At 47.3% G+C, this 17,878-nt stretch overlaps 1 protein-coding gene across 1 annotated transcript in view; it reads right to left on the reverse strand.

Moving 5' to 3' along the window:
- SCAMP5 (secretory carrier membrane protein 5) overlaps positions 1-17,091 on the reverse strand; it is a 17,889-nt gene extending 798 nt beyond the window's left edge. The window contains exons 1-8 of the mRNA XM_055088468.1: positions 17,011-17,091; positions 9,356-9,464; positions 5,425-5,474; positions 4,533-4,661; positions 2,176-2,332; positions 996-1,097; positions 446-563; positions 4-180 (exon numbers count right to left, since the gene is read on the reverse strand). Coding sequence (XP_054944443.1) covers positions 4-180; positions 446-563; positions 996-1,097; positions 2,176-2,332; positions 4,533-4,661; positions 5,425-5,431 — 690 coding nt within the window. The 5' untranslated portion in view covers positions 5,432-5,474; positions 9,356-9,464; positions 17,011-17,091. The remainder of the gene's footprint in view (positions 1-3; positions 181-445; positions 564-995; positions 1,098-2,175; positions 2,333-4,532; positions 4,662-5,424; positions 5,475-9,355; positions 9,465-17,010) is intronic.
- Between the last annotated feature and the right edge of the window lie 787 nt (positions 17,092-17,878).

Genomic DNA, 17,878 nt, shown 5'->3' on the forward strand with positions numbered 1-17,878 from the left:
GTATGTGTAGTTGGGGGTGACAGAATACTGAGTCTGCGGCTGATTCATGGCACCCTGCGCCGCCCCCATGGCTGCATTCTGGGCCGCCTGCTGCACGTGCGGGTTCTTCCATGCCCCCGTGGTCCACTCCTCCTGAGCTTTGCTGAAACTCCCCCCGCTGCCCCGATAGAATTTATGAACCTGTAGAATGAGGAGCACAAGGAAGGGTTAATCAAAAGGAAGAGGCAGCCCATCCAGAAAAGACATGGGAGTCAGAGAAAAGTCACCGTAAAAGCCAGTCCTCCCTCCCACCCATGCCCAGTGCACTGGGAGCAAAGTCCACCAAGCCATTCCAGAGTGAATCCCTTGGAAGACCCCTGGGTCCTCTTGTAACTTGGGAGAAGGGTTGTTACAGATCACAGTCCCTTCCCAACACCACCCTCTAACCCTTGGGGTGACCACATACCATGCTGAGGGCAATGAAGGAAAAGACAGCCATGACCGTGAACATGACAGTGGGAATGAGCATCACCACCGCTGAGCCAACGTTCGTTCCGAAGAAGGAAATTGTAGCGATCCAGCCGCTGCAGAAATAGGCCAGCTGTGGGGCTGCCTTGCATGGTGAGGGGTACCCAGCAGCCACCCCACTAGAGTAAGGGACCATCTCATTGTCACAGGGAGAGACGATAGCATTGAATGCAAAGGGCCTGTGTCAGTGGTTCAGAAAGAACCCTTGGCTCAGGAAACAAGCTCCTCAGACATAAGGCTTCCTTCCCTCAGTTTAATCTCATGATGCTTGATACCCCTCAGCACTCCTAAAAACCACTGCAAGGTTCTCATTCCCCTCTGATGCTATGGCTCTGTCTACTATAAACTATCCTGAATCCTTTCACACTTCCAATAACTCATGGTGTTCCCACAGGCTAGGCAGCTTAGCCCACAGAAGTAAGCAAAGGACACACCTCAGGTGCCACCCTGCTAGCCCTGGGTCAGTCCCAGACACCCCAGTCTCTTACCAGACACCCCAGCCTGGGATGCCCACAGCCTGGATGATGCTGATGACCAGCTGGGCCATGAAGGTGAAGAAGAATGCCATGAAGCTGAAGGAGCTGTCAGTCCTGCAACAGAGGAGATGGCTTCCATCACCTGGGTAGAGGGCCAGGGCTTCCCTGCCTTCAAGACTTCTAAGTCCTTCCAAGTTTAAGTGGGTACAAAACAGACAGAAGACATTTAAAGGCCTTAGTTAAGAGGCCAAAATAGGACAGGGTTTACCCATGGATCTTTGCAAGTTTCCATGTGTTAGGCCTGTGTGTACATTACATAGGGAGAGATCTCCTTATGAATGCACCACTCACTGGTACATGGATGGTTGGCCCCATTGGCACAGAAATAGATGGGTCCATTGTGGCAGGAATAAACAAACCCATTGTCAATGGGTTGGACAGCCCTACTGGCACCAAGACATCTAGGTACATGGATGGATGGTCCCATAAGACAGAAAGTGTCATTGGCACAAGAACGGACACACTACTGGCACCAAGATTATAGCCTAATTGGCACATACATGGATGGGTCCAATAGGCAAAGATATTTGAGATCACACTGGCACTGAGAGGGACACTCCATTGGCACAAAGACTGAAAATCCCACTTGACACAAGGCAGACACCCATTGGCACTAAGACAGCTAGCCCTACTGATACATGGGTGGGTAATCCCTCTGGCACAGAGTTGGATGCCCTCATTAGCACATAGTGTCAGTGGCACATGGATGGCTTGTTCCATTGGCACGTGGATAGATGGTCCACTTGGCGCCAAATCAGCTAGCCCCACGGGTACAAGGATGGACAGCTCCATCAAGACAGGTGGCCCCATTGGCAAAACTTATCATGCAGCTAGCTGCCTGGGGAAGGGAAAACAAGAACAGGCCTGGTTTCTATGTTGCCCCCACCCAAGGGTAGAGTGAGAAAGGAAGGAACTAAGAGAAAGGTTCTAACTTCCAGCCCTCTCACCCCAGCCTAGAGCTCCCAGGAAGCCTAAATCCTACCTGGCAGTCTGACCTGAGGGTAAACAAAGGGAAAGTGAGTTTTCAGGATGGCAAAAAAAAAAAAAAAAAATTAAAAATATGTAGAGAAGAGACAGTGGAGATGGGCAAAGAGACAGGGTTAGGAGCTGGGGTTCAGCACCCATCACTTACTTGAAGGCCTTGTAAATGGGCCGAAACCAGCAGACGTAGGAGCAGGGTGTGAAGAGGATGAGCCAGAGAAAGGCGAGGCCAAAGTTGGTAGCTCCCCCGCCTCCGATCAGCCACGCGAGACAGCCCACCAGGTTCACGGCCAGCGTTACGCTATTCACTGCAGACCCAGGAGCACATGCACACACAGAGACAGACACCAGACATACACACAGACCCCCAAGGCCCATGCAGAAATATATGAGCACCCAGACACACACACATCCCCCACAACTCAACAAAGACCCACAATCAAACACAGGCAAACAGCACAAGCACAGAAAGATGAAGACACATACAAACACACATGCAAACCGCATTTGTACAGATTCACACCCACAAGTCACATCAGTGAATACCCACACACAGATACACAAGACACACGTATACATACACACACACAGGGAGTACAGACTGTGAGAAAGAAAACTGGGAGCTCAGACCAACCCCCTCCCACACCCGTTCCTGGAGATCTGAGAAATCCAGAGAACAAAGAGTCTCCAGATCAGGAACTCAGAGCCTCAGCCCAGCAAGCCCTGTTGAAGGGCCCCAAAGCCTCAGCCTGGGAGAAATGCTCTTCTCCTTATAAGAATTTCTCCTTATAAGAATGGCCTCAGCCCCTGGCCAGGGGGGCCAGATCCACAGCAATCACCAAGCCCAAGGCACAGTAAACCCATCTTCCATCTTCTCTTGCAAGGTAGGGCATGAAAAGGGGAAAGTAAAGGGTAACATCTCTTTAAGCCATTGTACCATCCGCTCCACACTTAAATGGGGCAGGCAGCAGTGGCTGGGATCTGTCTTTCTTTAATCCATTTCTTAGACAACTATTATGCCACCTCCTCCAAGAAGCCTTCTTTCACTACTGCAGCCTTATTCATCTCCCATCCCTCTGACCTCCTGAAGACTTGGGTGCTCTCATGCTTCCCCAAGTACAAATCTCAGCCCATCAACCAAACTAGAAGCTCCCGAGAGTGAGGCCCAGGCTCCCCTTCCTCTGTGCCCACATAATCTAGCTGAACCTCGGAATCACTGTATCCTTGAGTCACAGCCAGCAGGGACCTCAAGTCTCCTCATCTGATGCTGTCACTCACACACACCCAGGTCATCTGACATAAGGGTGCTCCTTTCCTCAAACATTAGACTGAATCCATTTAAGGCCCCACAAAGACTTACTAAATAAATAAAGGAAGGCAGGCTTAATCTTGGCCTCAAACAGCCAGGTATCTATGGTCTTGGCTTCTGAATAGAACCCTGAAGCATCTCAAGGGTTATATACACTTCCTCGGGAACACAGCATCTGGCGGGCACCTAGTGAGGGCTTAGGAAGATATTTATAGCCCTTAAATCCAGCTCCTAGATGAGATCTTCTCAGGGGCAGAGTTCCCAGAGCCCAGGGCCAGTGCTCCCCAAGTCTGGCCTGACAACGCTGTCACCTGTGAAGGTACACCCTTCTCAGGGCCCCTCACAATGAGGGTAAGCATTTCTTTCTGTGAGTTTCAGCTGTATTTCCTCCATCCCTGCTTATTGCCCCCAGATTTCCTGGAACCTTGGTGTTCTCACTGATTTTATTTGCTCTTTACATAGAACAGACATTAAACTGTTTTTATATTGGTTTACATCTCTCTTCCCAGTCCCACCTCTCTCCAGCTCACTTGATCTAGTACCCCGGCTGTAATTATTCTACTGCCACAGACCAGGAGAAATTGGGGCTTTTAAACTCTCAACCTCAAAATCTTAGAACATTAAAACTCTAGACTCAACACAGAGCTACATGGAACCACAGCGATCACTAAGACAATACCCTCTTTCCTATAAATGAGGAACCTGCCACTTGGGAAGTGGAGTGACCAGCCCAGCCTCCTCCCATATCTCCTAAATCCCAGCTGAATGTTCTTTTTGAGCAACTTTCCAGAGAAAGCAAGAAAAATGAGGCTTTGAGGGGAGGATTCCTCTCCAAATTCAGAATCCTGAGGCAGTCACCAGAGGTTCCCTGGAAAACTACTCCAGTGAAAAGGAGAAGGAGAGGAAGAAATGAGGAATTACACCGCAGACAGAGACCCCCACCTGGCTGCTCTGTGACTGGGAGATAGGGAGAGGCCTAGATGGGAGGTTGAGGGAAACTGAGGCCCAGCTGGGGAGTCGGCCCAGGAGATGAGCCTGCAGGAGTCAGGCAGGGAAAGGCTTACTGGCCCACACAGATGCTGCAAGTGAGGCTGAAGGACACCGGGCCTGTGGGGACCCCGTCCCAATGCCCAGCACCCGCCAGCCTTCCCCCTCCCCTACTCCCAAGCTATGGCCCACCCCCATCCCACAGCACTCACGCATCCAGAGGTAGTAGAGGCGCTTGGTCATGCTGAGATGCTGAGGAGGGATATCCGCCTCAAAGTCTTGGTAGAAACATGGCTTGAGCGGGATGAATTTGGGCAATGGTGGGAAGTTGTTCACTTTCTCTGTGGGCGAGGCGCATCACATGGTATCACCCTGAATGTTCCCCTCCCTGATGATCCAATTTGATCACTCTTTCCCTGGCCTGGCCTGCCCTCTTGGTCCCTGTGGGCACAGGCCACTTTGCTATCCCCACCCAGCTATCCCCGCTGCCTCAGGTCTCCCAAAGTAGCCGTGAGGCAGTGTCACTGTCTCTCAGAAGAATAAAAACAATAAACAGTGTCCATCGGGGTGCAGCAACCTCTTCAGTGGGGGACCAGTTCCGGGTAGAGGAAGCAGGATGGTGAGTCTGGGTACGTGGGTTCTAGCCTCCACTCCAACACTCATGCTCTTGGGTGAGTCACTACCCCTCTCCAGACCTCAGTTTATCCAGTGGGGTGGGGGTCAAACTAGATAGTCCCTACAGGTCCCTCCAGCTCTGAGCCTTTGGAAACCAGACAACTCAGAAACCAGAAGGAAAAGGTCTCAGAGTATTAGAGAGTAATGGTGACAGAGAGGATGGAGACTGAGCCACCCATGCCACTTATCAGTCAGACAGAGAGTAGGACCAGAGCGTCAGGATGCACTATCCCTGGTTCCCAGGGTCAGAGGTCTGACAGAGGCCTAGACAGTGAGGGTCTTGGATAAACAGGCCTCAGTGGGGAACCAGGGGAAATCCAGGGGTAAGAGGACAGAAAGAACCTGACCTTCAAAAACTAGGGGGCGTAAAGGGACCCCTACCCTAAGTTCACTGTTACATCCTACCCAAGTGGCCGACCCTCTCCTTACCTGACATGATGGCACCAGCCGGCCCAGCAGCCTGTCCACTCCTCTTTGTCCTGAATTGGAAGGAAAAAGAGCCAGAGAAGCTTGAGGATCATGGCTCACCCAACTTAGTCCTTCTCTTAGTCCCAGCCAGGCTGGAAACTCCCTGGAGCAGGACTCATCTCACATTTCCATGGTGGAATGAACCGGAGGCAGCTCCCACCTCACAGAGCAGCAACGAAGACCCAATGCAACCAAAAATAAATAAATAAATAGATAAATAGATAAATAAAATCTGTCAAAAAATTAAAAAAAAATACTGATATGGAAAGAACTCCACAATTACAAGTAGTTGAAAAAATGCAAGACATAGAATAGTTTATGCTACCTTTCATGTTGAAAAAAAGAAAAAAAAGGAGGGGAGAGGAGAATAAAAATATTTTTGCTTTTGTCCCCAGAATCCTACTTCTAGTTATTTACCCACAAGTAAGAAACAACAAATACATGTTATTCAACATGACACTATTTTGCAATAGCAAAATGTTGGAAGCAACCTAAATGCAACTGTTTGAATAAACTATGGTATATCAGTCACTGGAGTAATATATAGATGTAAAAAAGAATGAAGATGATCTCTATGAACTGCTATGGAATGATTTCCAGGATATACTGTGAAGTAGAAAAAGCAGGGAATTCCCTGGTGGTCCAGTGGTTAGGACTTGGCACTTTCACTCACGGGGCTGAGTTTGATCCTTGGTCAGGGAACTAAGAACCCACAAGCCTCGAAATGCGGCCAAAAACAGAAACAAACAAAAAAGAAATTGGAGAGAACCATTAAAATTGAAATAAAAGCAAATGAGACACAAGAGGGAAGAGATATGGGAACATATGTATAACTGATTCACTTTGTTGTAACGCAGAAACTAACACACCATTGTAAAGCAATTATACTCCAATAAAGATGTTAAAAAAAAGAGTTAAGTTCACACAGCTAGGAAATGATGATGCTATGGTTCATACAGTGTAAAAGAGAATGTGCTAAAGATGAAAAAATGGAAGCTGGATGTGACATAGTGGCATAACAGATGAGCCATAAGTCCGGCCCGTGAGCCATGGCCGCTGAGCCTGCGCGTCCGGAGCCTGTGCTCCGCGGCGGGAGAGGCCACGTCAGGGGGAGGCCCGCATACCACAAAAAAAAAAAAAAAAAAAGATGGTAACTATGTGAGAAGATATGTTAATTAGCTTAATTGTAGTCATCATTTGACTATGTATATGTGTATTAAATCATGTTGTATACCTTAAATATATAATTTTTGTTAAAAATTAAAAACATAATGTCAATTTAAAAAAAAAAACAAATGAAGCTATCTATACTGTGAATTGATAACACAATCACACAGGAAAAAGAACTGGCCAAGTGACTTGATCTCAGTACTCTGTGTTCTCTTAGAGGGATATAGCTCAAGAGCAAAAACAACTGGAAAGAAATCTGAAATCTTAGCGGGTTTACTGTTACTGTTGGTATTAGTGTGGTGATTCTGAAACTCTGTCATGTGAACTGTAGCAGACAGCATATGAGAGAATGTGTTCATGTTGTTGGAACCTGGGTTCTCAGTGTTAGGTATGGAGACAGAATATGGAACATAGGAAGGTAAGACAGAGTCCTGTGATGTTGGATTTGAATTGGAGGCATCGATATGGACTCATGACTTTAAAAATATGTGGCTGGTCCCAAGTCTGGACAAGGAAATACAACGTTAGCCTAAAACATCTTGTGGTACCAGAAGCAAGAAGGAATTCAACTAATTGGTATCAAGAGGACACCAGTTTGAAGGAGCTACCACCAGCCAAATTTGGGAGAATTAAGAGCATCAAAAATAATGACAGTAATATAGCATTATTAAAAAATAATCCTTGAGTCCAAAGTGACACTCTTATTTTTAAAAAGAAGAGGGAGGAAGAAAGAAAGAAAGCTATTCTTTGCAGAAGAATGTTAGCACTAAGTGTAGGAGTGTCAGAATTAGAAAATCTCCTAATTTTGCAATCATGAATGTAATAGCTGATTCAGACAAGGATCCTCAGTGGCTGCTAAATCTTTCACTGGATGAAAGATTGTTGGGGAATTCCCTGGTGGTTTAGTGCAGCGGTCCCTGACCTTCCTGGCACCAGGGACCAGTTACGCAGAAGACAATTTTTACATGCACGGTGCAGGGGTCGGGGGGGTGGGGGGGGTTCAGGCGGTAACGCAAGCGATGGGGAGCGGCAGATGAAGCTTCGCTCTCTCACTGTGCGGCCCGGGTCCTAACAGGCCTTGGGCTGCAGACTGATGGGGGAGGGGAGTTGGGGACCCGTGGTCTAGTGGATAAAACTCTGCACTCCCAGTTCAGGGGACCCAGGTTCGATCCCTGGTCAGGGAACTAGATCCCACATGCATACTGCAACTAAGAGTTCACGTGCGACAACTAAAGAGCCCAAGCACTGCAACTAAAGATCCTGTGTGCCGCAACTAAGACCTGGTGCAGCCAAATAAATAAATAAAATATTTTTTAAAAAAAAGCTACATGGCAACAAAAACTGATGTGTAAACCTTGACTGGATTCTGGTTCAAGAAGGAAACACTGCGATATCAGAGGAAACTTGAATATAGACACTAGATAAATTATTATGTCTATGTTATATTTCTTGGGTGTGATAATGTTATTGAGGTTATGTAGGAAAATGTCCTTTTTCTTAGGAAATATGTGCTCAAGTGCTTAGGGGTAAAGTATCGTGATATCTGAAACTTGCTTCAAATAGTTCAGAAAAATAAGAAATAATGAATGGATAGATATAGACAGAATCAAAGCAAATGTGGCAAATGCTAACAACTGGTGAATCTGAGTGAAGTTATATGAGTGTCCCTTGTATTTTTCTTTCAACTTTAGTTTAAAGTTTTCAAAATAAAAAGCTGGAGAAAAAATATGAGTAATGTCAGCAATGGATCATAACACACTGAAAAGAATGCATAAGTGCACTATAATACACAAAAGAAAGGGAGGAGGGAAAAGTTCTAATATAGAAGGAATGACATAATTTTTTAAATCATTATTTTGCAACCCCTATGTCAGAACTGATACAGGCAAGGATTATCAATGGCTGCTTAAACCACTGGGTGGAAGGTGGTTAGGGAAGAGGGGAGTCACACAGTCTGAGTGTCACCCCCCAGATTATTTATTAATCACAAGAGAGAAAAGGTACTTCTATAATGAGAGGATCTGGCAGACCAAGAGACCAACCTTAGCATTTTTGATAATGGGATAAAAGGACATTATGTGCCTCATGATGTGATACACACAGAAGGACATAAGATCATCAATGCAGTATTATTGCCAAAATCTTTAATCTGAAAATAATTATTAAGAAAAAGAATTTGACAAATCCAGACTGTGGGAAATTCTCCAAGATAAACGTTAATGTCATGAAAGATAAAAATTGGTAAAGGGACTCATCTAAGTTAAAGGAGACTAAAGAGACATGCAACCAACTGTAATGACTGGTCCTGGATTTTTTTTTTTTTTTTTTTTTTTGTGGTACGCGGGCCTCTCACTGTTGTGGCCTCTCCCGTTGCGGAGCACAGGCTCCGGCCGCACAGGCTCAGCGGCCATGGCTCACGGGCCCAGCCGCTCCGCGGCATGTGGGATCTTCCCGGACCGGGGCACGAACCCGCGTCCCCTGCATTGGCAGGCGGATTCTCAACCACTGCGCCACCAGGGAAGCCCCTGGTCCTGGATTATTAAATCACAGCTATAAAGGACATTTTTAGGACAAGTAGAGAAATTTGAATATAGACTGAACAGTAGATATCATTGTTCAATGTTAAATTTCTTAGGTGTTGTGGTTACATAGGAGAATATCTTTGTTCTTAGGAGATACATGCTGACATATTTAGAAATACAGTGTCTTGTCTGCTACTTACTTTCAAATGGTTCTGCAAAAAAATCAGATAGGGAATTCCCTGGTGGTCCAGTGGTTAGGACTCGGCGCTTTCACTGCTGTGGGCCCGGGTTCAATCCCTGGTTGGGGAGCTAAGATCCCTCAAGCCACGCGGCACGGCCAAAAAAAAAAAAAAAAAAAAAAAAAAAATCAGAGATATTGATAGACAAAGCAAATGTCACGAAATGTTAACAGCTGGTGAATCTAGGTGAAGTACCCTAGTACAGGCGTTCATTGCACTGTTCTTTAAACTTTTTGTAGCTTTGAAATTTTTCAAAATAAAAAGTTGGGGAAATCGACATACAGATGGCCAACAGGTATCAATACATGAAAAGATGCTCAACATCACTAATCATCAGGGAAATGCAAATCAAAACCACAATGAGTTATCACCTCACATGTGTTAGAATGGCTGTTATAAGAAGGATGAGATACCAAATGTTGGTGAATGAAATCGTGCCATTTGTGACAACATGAATGGACCTTGAGAGCATTATGCTAAGTGAAATAAGTCAGACAAGGAAAGACAAATACTGTATGATCTCACTTACTTGTGGAATCTAAAACAAAATAAAATTTTAAAAATCAAACAAACAAAAAACCAAGCTCATCCATAGAGAACAGATTGGTGGTTTCCAGAGGTGGGGGCTGTGGGGTGGGTGAAATGGGTGAAGGGGGTCAAAAGGTACAAACTTCCAGTTCTAAATAAATAAATCACAGGGATGTAAGGTACAGCATGGTGACTACAGTTAATAACACTGTACTGCATATATGAAAGTTGCTAAGAGAGTAAATCTTAAAAGTTCTCATCACAGGGAAAAGAAATTCTGTAACTGTGTGTGGCGGTGGATGTTAACTAGCCTTACTGTGGTGATCATTTCACAATATATACAAATATTATGTTGTATAAATATCATTATGTTGTACACTTGAAAGTAATGTATGTCAATTATACTTCATAAAAATAAATAAAGGGACTTGGTGGCGCAGTGGATAAGACTTGGCGCTCCCAATGCAGGGGGCCCGGGTTCAATCCCTGGTCGGGGAACTAGATCCCACATGCATGCCGCAACTAAGAGTTTGTATGCCACAACTAAGGAGCCTGCAAGCTGCAACTAAGGACCCCGCCTGCAGCAACTAAGGATCCCATGTACTGCAACTAAGGAGCTAGCGAGCCGCAGCTAAGACCTGGCGCTACCAAATAAATAAATAAATATTTTAAAATAAATAATAAAATAAAATTTTAAAAATAAATAAATAAATACTTTTAAGTCAGGAGGGGGATATATACAGTTGCATTTGGTAGTATACACACAAAGAATCTCTAGTAGGACATCAAGAAAAAAATAATTGTGGTTCCTGGGGGCCAGAGGAACTGAATACATGCAGAGTAGGGGAGTAGGCGGGAGGAAATTTTTCCTATGTATCTTTATACCATCAAATCCAAGACACCATCAATTTTAAGATAGATCATTATCTTATTGAACAAAAGAAAGAAAAAAATACCACCAACCTATAATGATAAGATGCCAAAATTTTAAAGACACAGACATTAAAATGTTTTCGGAAATATCAAAATGTTCATCTTAGAATTGATGAAATTTAGGACATCTTTTTGAATTATGAATCATGTAAATGTATTACCTGTTTAAATAAAAAAAAAGTCAGGCAGAAGAGCAGGAGCTGGCAGAGAATGAGCAGGAGCAGCTGATGAGGCAGGAGGAAAACCAGGAGAGTGTGAAGTCTCCAAAGCCAGGAGTAGAGAGTGGACAAATATGACAGATGCCACTGAGAGGTCCAGCACGGAAAGGGCTGGACTGAAAAATGTTCAGTACGCTCAGCAACAGCACGTCACTTGTGACCCCAGCAAGAACTACTTTGGTGGCGGTGGCAGCTGGGAGTTGGGGGGAGGGGTGGGAAGGGGTAGTAGCAGCCAAATTATATAGTTGAACACATAAGCTGAGAGCAGGTGTAGACAGCACGTTGAAGAAGCCTGCCTTGGAAGAGAACAGAGACAGGGTACTACCTGGGTGGGCTATGGGGTCCAGGGAGGACCATGTCTGAGGGTTGTTTGTTTAGGATGTTAATAAGCTAGAGATGTGAAAGGTCTAGGGAAGAGTTGCAATTACAATAGAGACAGAGGTTAATTAATGGAGCAAACCCCTGAAAGGGGGAGAAGCATGAGGTCCAGTGCAAAGAGGTGGGACAAGCCTCAATCCTAACAGGTGGGAAGGAGAACATGATGCAAGCAGATGGGGGAGGTTTGAGGCCTTGGAAAGGACAGTGCACATCCCACATATCTGCTTCAATTTTCTCTGTAATAGGGGAGACACGTTTGAGTTGAAAGTGAGGTGGTAAGAGTACAGGATGCAGTGAAATCAAGGGGCAATTACACCACAGCCTGAGAAGTGCTCCAGGAGAGCAAGTACACAACGCTGTGGGAACACAGAGGAGCACCTCCCTGGTCCATCCCTGAAAAGCCAGGGAGGGCTTCACAGAGGAAGTGATATCAGAGCTGAATCCTGGAGGACGAATAAGAGTTGGCCAGGAAAGGAAAGAACCAGGAAAGCACATGCAAAGGGAAGGTCAGGAGAGTAACAGCATGGCGAATTCAAGGAACAGAAAGAAGTAGAGCACACAGAGATAAAGTCCAAAGTGGAAGGAAGGAAGAAAAGGCAACTATAGGATTGAAAGGTGGGAGGGGCCAGTCATCCTGGCCTTGAAGGCCATGAGCAGGATTTGAGCTTTATCCTGAGATTTCCGAGACACTGAAGATTTCTATTCTTCTTCTCCTTTGAAAAAATATAACCTCAAAGTTTCTTTTTTAATAAAATGAAATTATGTTGCTTTTTAGCAACATGTATAAAAATATCTGCAAGTTAAAAAAAAAATCAAAGTGTATAAAGTAGAAAATACAAGTTCTTCCAAAATCCACCTTCTCAGCGGTCACCCCTTGAACAGTCTGACCTTTAGGTTTGGGGTTTTTATGTATACATAAGCATATATGACAAAAATAAGATCATTTTATACACCTTCTTTTATAACCTGTTTTTTTCCACTCAGTATCTCATGAAAATGTTTCATGTCAATGAATACAGGTTATCTCAACCTTTTTAATGACTGGCCAACCAGGTCAACAACGTCCATGGCCAGGTCAACAACGTGGTCAGGTGTGACATGGGCTGATTTGGCAATTAGGAGGTCACAGCTTCAGGAAGTGGTGGGGTAGAGGCCGGCTGCCCAGAAACGAGGGAACTTGAGGAGAGGAAGAGGGACAAGTCTAGCAGACTAATCTTTCAAAAAACTTTCAAAAAACTCAGCTGAGGGACACCCCTGGCGGTCCAGTGGTTAAGACTGCGCCTTCTAATGCAGGGGGTGTGGGTTTGATCCCTGGTCGGGGAGCTAAGATCCCACATGCCTCACAGCCAAAAAACCAAAACTTAAAAAAACAGAAGCAATATTGTAACAAATTAAATAAAGACCTAAAAAAAGTTTTTTTAATCAAAAAACTCAGCTGAGACTTTAATATAACATAGAGGATATTAGTGTCAACAAAGAAACACCATACACTAAAGGATTAATAGTAGCGATCTCTTGATAGTGACATTACAAGTTATTTGTTGTCTTTCTTTTACCTTTATTTTCTAAAATTTCTGCAACAGTCATATATCACTTTTCTAGTGAGACAAAGCCATAGGTTTAAAACAGCAGCAGCTAGAGGAAGACATACAGTTAGAAAGGTTTTTCCAGATAGGAGACTTGAGCATATATATAAGCTGGGAGGAAGGTATTATTAAGGAAAACGGTGGAGAGGCTGAAGATACAGTAGAAGGGGAAAGAGCTGACAGACACTGGTATCTCAGGAGATAGGTAGGGCCAGCATCCATAGCACAGAGCGGGTATGTTAGATTAGGAGCCCTCCTTCTAATGGAATTCAAGAAGTGGAGAAACATAAGTGTGGTTCCAACTCCCACATACACCCCCCCCCCCCAACTAACCCTCTCCATGAGTAAAGGGCTTTGGGATAAGAGTCCAAGTTTGGAATACTGCTCCCATGGACTAGAATGGAGAGATGATGGGAAGAGGAAAGGGGTTTCTAGAAGTGATGGAGGGACAGCTGAGGCTGGAGACCCTCCATGGAAGCAGAACCAGACTGCCCTGGTATGTGATGGCCACCAGAAGCTTTCCACATTCTGAGTGTAGAATCCAGAATTGGGGGGTCTGCTGCTGGGGTGGGACACACAGGCAAAGTGGCATGGTCATTGAAGGCATGAGCCATAGAATGCTTAAAATCCTGGACCATGGAGTCCAGGAAGGACACAGAAGGTGTCATGCTCATGAGATAGAGAAAATGGAGGTGTCAGAGAACTTGAGGTCTCCTTGAGGTCCCAAAGTAGGTAAAGCAGAAATTGGACTGTGGTCAGAGAATGATACTGGAGTTTAAGATTTTGGAGGTGGCCACATGCCAGTGATGACCAGACTCAGGTGTAGCTGATAGAAAGGGTGGCCAAAGGAGGCACTGCCCCCCATGAGACAATGGGATGTGGAAAGGGAGACTGTGGTCCAGCACTAATGTCCTCTAAAGAAACAAAGACGAGAGGGAGGGGGAGAGTGGGCAATAACTAGATTGTAGGAGCCTCAAGGAAGGAGACTCTAACCCTGGCTCCAGCCTGACCCCCGTCTGGTCCAAGGCTGTCTCCCAAAGGTGTGCCCATGGTTACAGAGAAGTCAGTGTAGCAAAGTATGGATGGTGGGAAAGCCAGCGCTCAGGGCCAGAGCACAGAGCAAGGCTGCCTTGTTTGTACATGGTTAGCCCAGAGAGAATTTAGGCTTGGGAGGGCTACAGGAGGCTGAAGACATGGAAGGTTCCAGGTTCTTCTGCTCTTATAGCAGGGCTTAGCCTTTATACTTGTGTTGGGGGAGGGGGAGCAGCAATGACTGGCCTCTGCAAACCGAAGCTCTTAAACTGCAAAATGGGAGAAGTAACAATTTATTCCTCAACTGAGAGTCTTTCATAATGCTGGGAGGCATTGGGGATGCTACATAGTCCCCCAAAGATGTAGGCCTAAGGAAGCACCTCCTTAGTTATCAATAAGACAGCAAATACTAACTGAATTTTGTTCAAAAAAACCAGACTATAATTTATTCCATTTCTAACTGTGAAGTTGGGAGGACAGAAGGCCCCACAGTAGAGTGAGGTCCATGGCAGAGAGAAGGGAGTCAAGTCTGGCCTCAGATCAGGACAGGGACCTGGGGTTAGTTCCAGGACTCCCTACTCACCAGCCCTCCCTCCTCCCCAGCATGAGCCCTCATCCTTGGCATAGAAATGGTCATTTTCTTGCTGTCTGCCCAGAGCCTATCTGCTAAGATGGAAGTTTCCCCCTCTTGCTCTACCTCTGGTCCCCTTATCCCACACCCAATCCCATATCTCCAGCCCTGATGTCCCCAAACTATGAATATTCCTCAGAGAACAGTACACTCCTAGCATTGCTATCACTGTCCTATGATGACTCTTCAGTAGCCCCTACTGATCCTGTGCTTGGCAGTCAAGACCTTGTGTCAATCAGCTACAAACCTCAGACCCACCACCTTTTGCTTCTCTATCACAGGCTGACCTGCTTCCCACACAACCCAGCTTCATGCAGATCACATCAAGCCATCCTGTCTGCTTCCAGTGACCCTAAACCAGAGCCCTATCAGCTTCTCTGAGTCCTTCTATTTTTCTCACATCCCACCTCTTCTGGGAAGCCCTTCCAGACATCCCTGCTGTGCCTCTCACTGCTTAAATTCTGAACCAGTTATTGGGCACCAAGTGCTCACTCATTCTCATCCAATCTCTTCCTCATTCCGTCATGGATGGGGCTTCCAGGAGGGACCCAGCACAGGGCAGGGCACAGAGAATGGTCAATCATGTTCTTGCTTAAGCCTTGGACACCCTCCCGGGGTAGGAGTGGAGCAACTGATGCCCTCCCCAAATCAGGCTAAGCCCACAGCTTCTGTGAACCCTGCTGTACCACACTTCCTCCAGGAGACCTTCAGAGACTCCAAGCTGTCAGCAAGGAAGGAATTGCAGCCTGTAAAGGAACTGCTGTGGGGAGGGGGCAGGGACAGGGAGAGGAAGGCAGAGGCAGGGGGGAGAAAAGGAAAAGGAAGAGGTAGAAGAACTGAGAAGGATGCTCTAAACTAGAACAAGCAGCTTCCTCAAGGGAGGTCAGTACTTAGTCCTATTATTCCATCCCTAGAGAAAGGTGCTGGCAAAGAGATACCCAGAGAGAGGAATCAATTTGTTCAGAGGTGGCCAGCCAGCCCACCAGAGAAAGGGTTAAAGAAACAGGAACAGAGCCCAAGGCCCCTAACCAGAGCTCCCCTCCCAGGACCCTGCTAACTCTCCATGGGTTTGCTAGACCTAAGAAGACCCTCTTTCTGTGGCCCATGACAAGTCAGTCCTCTCTCAGCAACTCAGGCTCATCAAATCCAGATCAAATCTCAACTAGCACGATCCGTGCAGCCCCAGACAAAATCTCTCTGCCAGTCATGCCCCTGCAAGAACCATTTCCCTCTCTCAGAGGCCTGCCCCTTGGAGGCAGAACAGTTAGGGCACAGGCTGCAAAATTCTCCAGACTTCTCCACCCCATGCGCACAGTCACGTGGCTGGACTCACAGGCCAGGCTCCCCAACAGCTATGCTTAATTACCACCTCTATGCCTTTGCCCAAACTATTCCCCGAAAATGCCCTCTGTTACCTCTCCTCTCATCCCAATCTCACTGCCTCCAATAAGCCTCCTATTCACTGCCTCTTGCCTCCCTTTCTCCTTGTGCTCCTAGTGTCCACGGGAAAGTCTGTCCGGCCCTCCCTAAACTCCTTATCCTGGAGCTGGGGCATTGCCGGATTGAACTGCCTGAGATAGTGAATTCTCAGTCCAAGACTATACTTGGTTTTCCCAACCTTTGGATCAGGAGCTCCCAGAGGCAGGGGCAGAGACGGGTTCCCAAACATCTCACCCCAATCCTCGTGACTGACTCCTGTCAGCGTTGGAATGAGCTTCATCTGGCGCCCCCAACACACCACCCCAAAGCCCTGGTGGCCCACAGGCTTAAGCCAATGCACCCATCCCATGAAACACTGCGGCGGTTCAGACGAGCTGTCCAAAGGTCCGGGGTCTGGGAGGTGGGGAGTACAACCTGCATCCACCTGCAGGCGCCTCTTGTGAGGAAGGACCCAAAGGAGGCCACAGTCACCCCGCCTCCAGACGCCCCCATCCCAGGCCGCGTGCGCCATCCCCAGGAGGAGGAGGAGGCCTGTTTCCAGGGAACGCCAGGTGGGGATGAGGGGGTATGGAGGGCCCAAGGCCCAGGCTCCAGAATCCAGGGATCTGACGTCATCCAAGACTGGGTTCCTTCTGTGGGAGCCGGGAATGGGGATGGCGGGGGTTGGGGGGGTCTGGGGCACCCGAGGTTCTCTTCCCCCGCCCCAACAGGGAAGGTCACCTCGACTCTGCGCCTCTCCAGCTCGACCTGCCCCCGGCATCCTAAGATGAAGCGTAGGGGGTACAAAGCTGGAGATGGGGTGACCCCCTCTCGCCCTGCGCCCAACTTCCCTACAAAGCCCTTTTTTGGCCCTTTAGGCCCGGGACTCACCCGCTGCTGTCGCTCGGCTGCGGAAAGGCCGCCGCGCTGCGCTGCTATGCACCCAACGATGCGGCGCGGAGCCGGCCGCGAGCGGCTCCGGGGCTGGGGACGGGATGCGCGAGCGTGCGCGCGCCTCGGAGCCAGTTCCTCGCGCGCCCGCGCCGGCCTGCCTGCAGCAGCCGCTCTCGCGAGATTCCCGGGCTTCCTCTAGGGCCGCTCCTCCTGAACTCGCGAGAAGGAAGGCCTGGCCATCCCCGCACCTTGCAGGAGCTGTCCGAGGTGCTAAGTTCCAGGGACAGGGCCAGATCAGGTGGTCGGCAGGCACGGCGGGGACAAGAGCAAGGCGAGAACGTCGAGGAAGAGACCCAGAAATGGGAGTCTGGTACCAACAATCAGAGCCTCAGCTTCCAAATCTGTAAACTGGGGAAAATAACCTCCCATGCCAGTCCCAGGAGCCACTGGGACGTACCAGAAAGTAAGAATGAGAGGGAGTTTTGTGAGCAGGAGTGTGATGACTGGTGAAGGCCCTTCAGATCCACAGACCCAAAGTGACAGAGAGGGGATGGAGGATGGAAGATCAGAGATGAAACATAAAGAGACAAAAACGAGACATAGACAAGGACACACAAATCCAAAAAAGATAGACATAGAAAGACAAGAGAGGAGAGCCATGAACATAGAGACATAGAAACACGAAGAGACAGAGACATGGAGAGATCAAGATTTGGAGAGGGAAAAAAAAGACAAAGAAAGATAGAGGGGAGAGAGCATGAGGAAGTGAGAAAGAGATAAGAAATAGGAACTGGGCTTCCCTGGTGGCTCAGTGGTTGAGAGTCCGCCTGCCGATGCAGGGGACACGGGTTCGTGCCCCGGTCTG

Source organism: Physeter macrocephalus, chromosome 11 (assembly GCF_002837175.3).
Source record: "Physeter macrocephalus isolate SW-GA chromosome 11, ASM283717v5, whole genome shotgun sequence".
Lineage (NCBI taxonomy): Eukaryota > Metazoa > Chordata > Mammalia > Artiodactyla > Physeteridae > Physeter > Physeter macrocephalus.